Source organism: Malus domestica, chromosome 13 (assembly GCF_042453785.1).
Source record: "Malus domestica chromosome 13, GDT2T_hap1".
Classification (NCBI taxonomy): Eukaryota; Viridiplantae; Streptophyta; class Magnoliopsida; order Rosales; family Rosaceae; genus Malus; species Malus domestica.
The window spans coordinates 1143435-1153878 of NC_091673.1; the positions used below are offsets into that span (position 1 = coordinate 1143435).

Below are 10444 nucleotides of genomic sequence, written 5' to 3' on the forward strand. Positions count from 1 at the left end.
TTTCTATTTTTTAATCATCATTAAAATCAAATCAACCCTTAGAGCACTTCCACCGGGGTGCAAATGTGCCAGCACCCAGTCAAAAAACCAAGCTGGGGGTCAGTCCATTCACTCCAGCCCACAAACTTGCCTGGCACCCAGCCCAAGCCAGGTAACAGACCAGCCCATTTTTGACAGACCCAGAGACCAGCCTATTTGGCTAACGCGTGCAGTTCACTCGCGAGTGGGCGCGAGTAGGGGACATGGGTGCAGGCGGCGAGGCCCGCTGTCAGCCCACTTGTTCTTCACCCGGAAGTAGGCGACATGGCCCTCTCAATGCTATTAGATTTCCAACGGCTAGTTTTTCTCGACCGTTGGATTTCCAACATTAAAAAAAATTTAAATTTTACTTTTAAAATAGACCGTCCAATCACATATTAACGGTCCACCTTTTTTTCCCCAAAAATAAAAATAAAAAGGCCCAACGGTCAGAATTATGACTGTTGGCCACGTGCCAGCTCCTTGGCTCTTGGATTTGAATATTTTTCAAATTCAACGGTCCAGATTAATTAACTACATTAAAAATTATTAAAAATTATGAAAAAATACAGAATTTTTTTTTAAAAATACATAAAATTTTAAATTTTTTTTTCTATAAATTATTGCAAACAGGAAGTGACACGTGGCGCGTCGAGATTGGTTGAAAATCTTATCGAAAATCTATCCATAAAATAGTATGTTCGGATAATGACACGTGGCGTAATAAGATTGGTTGAAAATCTTATCATAATCTTGGCTAAATTATTGTAAACAAATAGTGACACGTGGCGCATCGGGATTGGTTGCAAATCTAAGCGGAAATATATTCACATAATAGTACGTTCGGATAATGACACGTGGCGTTACGAGATTGGTTAAAAATCTTATCCGAAATTAAAACTATTTTATTTATTTATTCTTTTTATAAAATATTTTAAATGGGTTGGATGCCAGCGCATTTTGTAGGAGTGGAGATCGTTTGTGCCAGCGCATTTTTTTAGAGGTGGAGATGCTTTGGTCTATTATTGTTCGCTTGAGTGGATAAATGCGCTGGGTCCTGGCGTAAAGTCTTTAGGAGTGGAATTGCTCTTAGGAAAAAAAAATTAAAATTGAGCATAACCACATGATCTTCAAGAGTAATAGCCTGCATTCTGACATCGTGATCCAATTCTATAGTTGGTGCTGGGGTATAATCCTTATGTTGGATTTGTCTCTGAGGAATCAATTCTTGGTCCCAATAGACAAAGTAGATATCTCCATCAAGATCACTTCCTGAACATTCATTTGGATGAGTTTAATGATGGAACCCAAATGCAGAACCATTTTTACATGTGGTCTAATATTGAGAGTTTAATATGTTTAGTTTCCTTCAATATCTGTACCTAAATAAAGCAGCAAGGGTAGTGAAAAAATTGCATGTCTTGTGCAATATACTATTGTGTAAAAATTTCCCATAATTTGATTAATATACATTTAGACATAATGCAATTTTTCATCTCATCCTTTAAAGACTCATTTATAGAAATTCGATGAGAAAAAAGGTTGAAATAACATTTTATACTTATTTTCAATGTTGTATGAGAATGTATTACTATTTTAAGTAGACGGCACATAAAAATTTATGATTTTGCCGTTGAAATGCTTTGAGAATGGATATTTTATAAATTACTTCATAATGCATCCATTTACAAAGCATTTCATAAATTGCAAGAGACTTTCCATAAAATATCAATTTACAAAGCAATTCATATATTGCAAGAAACTTGAAACTCAAATCATTACAAGCATTTATCCTTACATATGATATCTTATGCTATCACATACTTGCATCTCAGTAAACGTTCTATCCAGGAAAGTACATCGAGCTTTCAAACCAACTTTCGAGTGTCAGAAACAAGAAACCGAAGATCAATCCATTATTATATTATACAACAAGCAAAATACACTCAAATTTTACCATCAGCATAAGCAATTTACGAGCTTACCCCATCACCAAGAAACAAACATCAAAAACTTCCAACTTTCTCAACTCAAATGCAACCCATCCCAGAATTGGCTTTCTAGAGATGACATGCGTATACTTGCTTTATCCTTTTTGATGAGGACGAGCTTGTCATAAACGCACCATGGAAAGCTGATGAAATGGTCACGATTCAGCCCCTCGTTGTATGTACCAAAATAATCAGGATGATATGTGACATGGTACCAAGCTGAAGCTTTGGCATATACATCATCAGCTCCGGAATCTAAACCAGTTCCCTTCTCATTGAACCACGCCCTAGCTTCCTTCCTCAACGATCTCACAGCCACGTTTATAGACTCTGCATCCCGCCTCTTAGTGAAAGATTTTGACATTCTCATAACACTCCCACTAAGTATTTCAGCCTCTGTCTTGATCCCATAATACTCCATCAGATTTCCCAACTTGTAATCATAATTGCCCTTGTAATAGATAGCATCTTCAATGTAATCCTCATAGCCATCAACTACCATGTCAGAGTCGTATGACTGCTTCGCCACTTGACGAGTGAAGGATGTGATAGAGCTTTCATGAGGCGCAATGTCCTTCACCTCACGAAAAAGAGCTCCAATTACATTGGATGACTGATAGGTGGGTTTGTCAAGTTTTTCCATGAAATCTGGATATTCCTTGGCATATAAATGTGGAGGTATTACAGCCGGCACACCAGTTTTTGGAAAGTCAACGGCAATTGAAAATAGCTTTGCAAGCTCTATACATTCTGCGCTCATTGCTTTTAAGGGATCTTTGTCTGCAAACACAGTGTGGGCATTGGCAATTATGCCCAAGCTATCATTGACCATGTAGTTCACAAAATATTCTTCAACTTCCTGCACCAAAAGAAAATGAAGATCAAGTATACTGGGTTTTGTTTCTTACAAAAACTGCCCTGTATGGCATGAGACAAACGAAAAGGAAAGTGAATCGAAGCGTTAGAATCACTGAAGTGTAAATACATCAAAATAAATTAAAATTAAGTTTCCCTTTCAAGCAAACATCAAAGTCAAACAAAACAAAAGAACATCAAAGCTATCATCAAGACATTTTTTCCTTTTGTGGGTCAAGAGAAACGATCAAATTCAATACTCGAAAAACACCACTAGAAGAAGTATTATGTTCAGTACTATACTACGATCTACCAGCAACAGAAAAGAATGAGACCAGGAGCGAGAGTCAAAATTTGGATTGGTATCTTAATTACAATGTGAAAAAAAGAACTCCAAATTACTTATTGAAGAAATTCCAAGTTTTGTACAGCAACATGATATGATGATAACTCAAGAATTTCGTATTTAGTACTTGAATTTTGAAATTCAAGTAAATTCTCAACATGAAAAGTTAGCAAAGGCAGGTAGCCGCCTGGGCGATGCTGCTTAGTAGGTTGCTTATTGAAGAGTATTACCTCAATTGTGACATCATGATCCAATTCTATAGTTGGTGCTGGGGTGTAATCCATGGGTTCGATTTGCTTCCGAGGAATTAGTTCTTCGTCCCAACAGACATAGTAGATATCTCCATCAAGATCACTTCCCGAACATTCATTTGGATGAGGTCTAACAATATAAACAATATTTCAATCATTAAGTAATGTTTATGAGAAAGTTTTTGTACTCAATTATGCAGAAAAACCAAGGAAAAGTAGAACTTTGTATGCAACTTAAGAATTTCTAAGAAATAGCAACTACAGAGGAAACTAAGTCCAAATTTTGAAACAGATGTTTGTAAAAATAAAATGCAAAGCCGTACTGGTTTATCACCCGCAGAAAAGATATCGACAGAAATTGCATTCGATGGACTCAAGTACATAACGGTTATATGCATGTTAACTGGAAGATGTGATGATATTGATTTTTTCAATCGAAATCAGTGTTCTTGATTTTTACATTATATAATCTACTGCAAACACATAAAGACACAGAATGGATATTTTGAACTAAATTCACGAACTCATGATGCATTACACATTCTTACCTTGGTCCTTTTTGGGGAAAAACAACACAATCAACCATATGGTACAACTCTGGCACATCCACAGCCTTTAAAACACGTACATCGCCAGGGTGCAAACAAGGGTTCTTAGCAACAGCTACCTTCCCCACAATAATGAATCGCTGGTTTGATGCACTTACAGTATGCCTGTTACCAGAGAATTGCACAAACACCTCACCATATTCCAATGTTCTGGTTTCATCTAGACATCCCATCATTGCTCGTCCATCTGGAATAAAGATTCTTGTTTTCGTCCGCAACTCTAGCAACTTTGATGCCCGAAATGTTTGCAGCATCATTGAAATGAAGGGTTCAACATCAGGTTTATAACCACATATAAGCAATTCCTTCAAGCAGTTGGTAGTCTCCCCTGCAGACATCAAATCCAGAGCCTCTTGTGCTTTTAGTGGGTCAGTCAATATAGCATTCAATTGTTGTACAGCTGCCTTTTGTTTTTTCATGAAAGCAGGATCTGGAACCCCAAGGGTGGATAAAAGACTTATCAACTGGCGGTTCAGAAAACAAGGTTGAATCTTGCTACATGCTAAAACGTCTAACTTTGTGTTTTCTGATTCATACTTGGACATGCTCCTCCTCAATGATAATTTCATTGATGAAGTTGGATCAACGGCCACCACACCTTTGTACCCACCATATCGAATCTGAAAGGCAGATGGAGTCCCATTAAAGCCACATTTTGAGGCCACTTTCTTAGCAAAATCAGCAGATATTTTCCCAATCCCATCGGAGAAGACATATTTATTGTTTTCTACATCGGGAATAACTTCCATTTCATGTTTTCCAACATTTAAAGTTTCAGTGGACGAACCAAAGGATTGACCTAATCTGGCAGCATATTTTGCTACATTTTTTATACGACGAAAATCCCCCATCCACTCTCTTATATTGGCTGCAGTAAGTCCCCGTCTTGAAGCAAACATCCACATAGAATTCTCTCGCAATTGACTTGATGAGAATGCGAGAAACTCGAATTTCTTTTCACCAATTACTATGCCGTTTCTGAGAATAAAAAGAATCCGCTTGTAGATGTCGGTTTTCCCATCCTCATAGGCAGCAGAAGTACGTGGAAGCAAATCTGAAGAATAAACTCGATCCATCTCCTCGTCAACAAAGGAAACACGAATGAAGTTATCAATATCATCTGGATAATTGCGTAGTACACGATTTGAGACATTGACCTCAGGACCAGAAGAAAATACACGACATGGTGTAATTTGGACCCTGCGTACATATACCAACCCAGAATCTAAGGATATGACAGATGACTGTGGACGTCTCTTTGACGTGAGGTACTTCCTGTACTGCTCATTAAGCCACTCTGAAGGTTTATAGCAGGTCTCTTTCAAATTATATAATTTCTCTAGGGCATACTCTATACATGCACGATCAAATCTGTGCGGATCAACCATCTTATAAAATATAACATCAAGTGTTGGCCCTGAAAGATACCCAAGCTGAAGCAGAGAATGAACTTTAAACAAGATATCATATGGCACATACACATTGACACCTCGAGGAGGACAAACCATGGGACCCAGACTCGGGTTGCAAGAATAAGGGGGACCAACCTCCAAGACAAGGTTACCTTCAATCTCTTCATACCCAGGAAAGTTTTCTCGAAAATCTGGAAGTTGGAGACTATGAGGAAGCTCCAAGCTTAATGCAAAAGACTGCCCAATAGCACGTGATGGAGTGAAATCAGTAGTCCTGACCCATTGATCATCAGAGTCCATGAAATAGGTCATACCAAGATCTTCATATGCTTGTCCTGAAGAGCGTATGACTTTCTTAGAAATCCGAGGTGCTCCGTACATCTGATAATTGGAGACAAATCATCAAACTTTTCAAGATTACTAATTCATAAAAGAGAACATTTAATTTTTCGCCAACTGCAGTAGCATGCTTTGACGATGTTAATAAAAATATTCCATTCATACTATATTCTCAGAATTTTATCCACTTCCCTCAACACCTCAAATTGTAGAAACTACAAACTTTTAAATTCCATCAAACGAAGAAAATTGATTTTTGCTCAAATCCAGACAAGGATTACCATGTTAACCCTTAAAGTGAACAACCCTCAATTCTCTAGACTGGTGATTTGACGCTCACCAATTTGCTAGAAATGGGAAAGCAGAAAAAGGTCACATATATTTAGAAGCAAATGCACCATGTAGATGATATAAAATTATTCAATCGTAAACAGAACAAGGATTAGGAGAAGACAATCATTTGAATTTAACTGCTGATTAAAAATAGGTGAGGAACCTGAATCAGAAGATGCTTAGCAGCACAACCGCGTGGACGATGCAACTCAATCTGCCAGATGTTTTCATAGGAAAGTTCGATCATATACTCCAGAGCGTCATATTTCAGACGACAAACTAGTTTCCGCAATCCAATCCCAAAATCCACTGAAACATTGTTCATATTCCAGAAACTAAATAGCTTATTTGTTGCGATCTTGCAGCCAAAATCCAGCTTTATGTTTTCAAAGGTATGCAAAGAGCCTCTTGGCTTTGGTACAATATCCTGATCCAGCTTCCAAGAATTCAGATAGGAAGCGCCATAGTACAAGTTTCTAGCACTGGCCATGTAGTGAATAAGATCAGCATTTTTGGTGGTGTCAAACTGAACAGTAGCATAATATCTTCTCCCATCTTTGGCTTTTCTTAATCTCACAGCATAGACAGATCCTTTTCCTGTTTCTTTCTCCAGCAACCGCACAACTGCTTCTGCAGTCACACCGGAAGTGAATCCATGCAACCTTATCGTCCTACTCATCTCTTATCATGTGAATATGTTCACTGTATTTACGCTGACAAAGAATCCATATGAGTAAAATGTACTTGTATGGTTTTATTGAAATTATGAAATTAAGGGCTCGTTTGGGAGAGCTTTTTAAATGACTAAAAGCGCATTTGGGGAAAATGTTTTTGGGTTCCAAAAGCACTTAAACTGCTTCCTACGAGTAGTGGTGCTTCTTGTAGGAAGCACTTCAAGTGCTCTTCCACCAGTTATGTGCTTGTTTTAGGAAGCAGTACTTCAAGTGTTTTTCCAAAATTCACCCGCATTTTTACTAAAGGTTGGTTCCAAAAATATTTTTTCACAAAACGCTTTCAGCTATTTTAAGACAATAGCAGTTCCAACCGAAAACCAGAAAGTCTCAATGAATCCAAGAAAATACAACAACAACAAAGCCTTTTCCCACTAAGTGGGGTCGGCTATGTGAATCCTAGAACGCCATTGCGCTCGGTTTTGTGTCATGTCCTCCGTTAGATCCAAGTACTCTAAGTCTTTTCTTAGGGTCTCTTCCAAAGTTTTCCTAGGTCTTCCTCTAACCAAGAAAATAAATTGAAATTATTAAGCTAAGAACAATTATGAACCTCATAAACCAAAGCCACTCAAATGCAAAACATGCAACAACCTAACAAGTATATGATTATTTTTAGGGGATCAACAATCAGAAAGAACACGATGATAATTCTGCTCTACAAAAAATAAAAAGCAAAACAACCAAAAAGGAGAGGCCTTTTTTTTATGCAATTGCAGTTGAGAGAAAATGTGCTTCTTACGAGAAGTTTAAGTGTTTTTCATGATTCACTTGCATTTTTATTATAGATTAGTCCCAAAAACATTTTTTCACAAAAAAAAAAAAACGCTCTCAGCTATTTTAAAAGCAGTTCCAAACGATCCCTAAGAAGCAGAAAGTCTGGATGTATCCAAGAAAAGTTAAGGTAAGAACAAATATGAACCTCATAACCCAAAGCCACCCAAAAGCAAAACATGTAACAACCTAGCAAGTATATGATTATTTTTTAGAGGATCAGATCAACAATCAGAAAGAACAAGATGATAATTCTGCTATACAAAAAAGATGCAAAACAACCAAACAAAGAGAGGCCTTTTGTTATGCAATTGCAGTTGAGAGCAAAAGCACAGATTTTTCACTGAACAAAACTAAGCACAAAAATACCCAATCCATCCAAAATTATAAAAAATTCAGAACGAAAAAAAACTGGACAAATACCCCAATGAATCTCCCAATGATGCAGGAAGAGTAAAGGACACAGATTTATCAGAGGGAGAAACCCAAAGAGGAAATTACACAGGCAAAAATACCATCTGCATAAAAACTTGATCAAACACAACTAATCAATCACACACCAACAAAAACTACAGAGAAAAAACAGAAACTGCAGAGACAATTAGGGTGCGTTTGGTACGCAGACGGGACGGGACGGAATAGGACGGAACGGGACGGGACGGAACGGAACGAAGGTGTAATTTTTGAAAAATACATGGGGTATATTTGTCTTAAAATGGTAAAACAATGTGTTCCACAGACGTGGAACAAACCCGTTCCAGGGGGAAGTGGGACGCAAAAACACCCAAAATCTGTCCCGTGGAACAGCCCGTTCCACTCATTTTTGGTGTACCAAACGCGGGACGGAACGCCTCGTCCCGTTCCGTCCCGTCCCGTCCCACGTACCAAACGCACCCTTAACTCACATTGTTCCAACGATGCAGGAAGGAAACGAAGCGATCAGAGAAAATCCAAACGAAAAGCAACGGAACCAGAAGAGAGAGGAGAAGTATACCTTAAGTCACAAGTCTGATCAGAGTAAAATACCAACTTTACCAAAAAAGTAAAGCTGGAAGTTGGATCGAAGCAGGAGAGAGAGAGAGAGAGAGACTTACTGTTGGCTGTCAATCCCTAGTCAATCTCACAGCGTCAGTCCTCACTCACTACTACTTCCTTGCTCCTTCCATATCAGCGACAATAATTGTTCCTTGGCTAACATCCTTAAGGGGGCGTTTGTTTACCGTCATTAAGTGGGACTAGACTGGATTGGATTAACTGTTAGTCCAATACTGTGTTTGTTCCATGCTGGGACTAACATTAATGAGACTAAAAGGGACTAGCATGGACAAAACCCTTCACTAAGTGGTCTTAGCGAGACCCCCCAATAACCATGGGACTAGCTAAGACTATCCTCTCTCGTCCTCGTCATGCTCAACAACCACTCTCGATAGACTCCTCGTCATCTCCGGTCACCTAGATCATAATAAAATATTAATAATTTATATATTAAATAATATAATATTAGAATTTGTTATTATCCAGCTTCTTAGTCCAACACTGTACCAAACGTTTCACTAAGTTAGTCCAGCTTAGTCTAGTCTAAGCCAGTCCAACTTAGTCCTTGAAGCTAGTCCAGTCCGAGATAGTCCAGCGCAACAAACGCCCCTAAAAGTATTATGATGATGACGTGTGCAGCTGACGTTGGAGTTACCTATGCCATTGGCCTTTGCCACGAAGGAACCTAGAGGACCAGGATCCTCTGCATTTTTTATAGGTGTAATACTACGCAAGCGTCTTAATATCCACCGTTCAGAAAAATCCAAAGGTTAATATCCGTCGATTTTATCTAACGGTGGAGTGAAAACGCTTATCAAATAAGAATCAATTTCACTTTTAATGTTTAATTTTACTTTTTGGGTGAATAATGTAGTTCACAAGGGTCCGGTCTCAACGTGATGATTCTTGTCGTCTTGTGAGTACTTTTTCTATGTTTTTTTCTATGTTTTGGAGTGGTGGATTGACTCCATGAAGACGACAGAAAATGAACTTCCCCAGCAAGGATGAATTATAACATAATCATATTCTATTGGGTAGTGCTAACCGCACACTCGTATTTATTTTCTCACAATTTTTTTTAATTTTTAATTATCTAATTGAATGAATTGAAGAATACGAAAGATAAAAAATTAACAAGAACAACTCCTAATTATTAATTAGAGTGCTCGTATTGCAACGGCGTGACCTAGCGCGACTACCAGGGGGAGAGAACCTGCGTTGTGTTTGTGAGGAAATATTTTTATTTTTAAATATATTTATTTACTGTTAAAATATTTTTATTATTTGAATAATAAAATATATTAAATATTTTTAAATATTTTTATGGCTGAATTTTTTATTATATATTTTTATTTTTAGTTTGTACCTATTTTTAATTTGTAAATATTTTTTAATTTGTACCAATTTTCTTTTCATTTTTAATTTATACCCATATATTAGTTTCTTTTTGTGCCCAATTTTTTTAAAGTTTTATTTGTGTTTGTACCCATGTGTATACCGTCACGTGACATTGTATATTTAATCAATGATAGAAAAATTACATATGGTATATTTATGTTTTATGCCTAAACTTTGTATCATATATTTATATTTTTAGTTTGTACCCACTTTTAATCTGCAACATATTTTTTTAAATTTGTAGTATTTTCTTTTTAGTTTTATTTTGTACCCATGTATTAATTTCTTTTAGCACCTATATTTTTTTAAAATTCTTTTGTACTCATAATTTTTTAATCTTTTATCTATACCCTAAT

The 10444-nt window shown here is 37.1% G+C and overlaps 1 protein-coding gene across 5 annotated transcripts; it reads right to left on the reverse strand.

Annotated features, from left to right (window-relative positions):
- Positions 1–1750: 1750 nt before the first annotated feature.
- Positions 1751–8859, reverse strand: LOC103451530 (probable RNA-dependent RNA polymerase 1). Of its 5 annotated transcripts, XM_070810689.1 has the most exons (6): positions 8748–8766; positions 8561–8624; positions 6317–6866; positions 4010–5862; positions 3441–3591; positions 1751–2868 (listed from the first exon to the last, which is right to left on the reverse strand). In XM_070810689.1, exons 3-6 carry the CDS (start codon positions 6830–6832, stop codon positions 2044–2046), a joined length of 3345 nt encoding a protein of 1114 aa, XP_070666790.1. In that variant the 5' UTR covers positions 6833–6866; positions 8561–8624; positions 8748–8766; the 3' UTR covers positions 1751–2043. The 5 variants fall into 5 exon arrangements, with proteins under 5 accessions (XP_070666790.1, XP_070666791.1, XP_028946921.2 ...); XM_070810690.1 differs by lacking the exon at positions 8561–8624 and having other exon boundaries at positions 8750–8859; XM_029091088.2 differs by lacking the exon at positions 8561–8624 and having other exon boundaries at positions 6317–6855; positions 8750–8833.
- Between the last annotated feature and the right edge of the window lie 1585 nt (positions 8860–10444).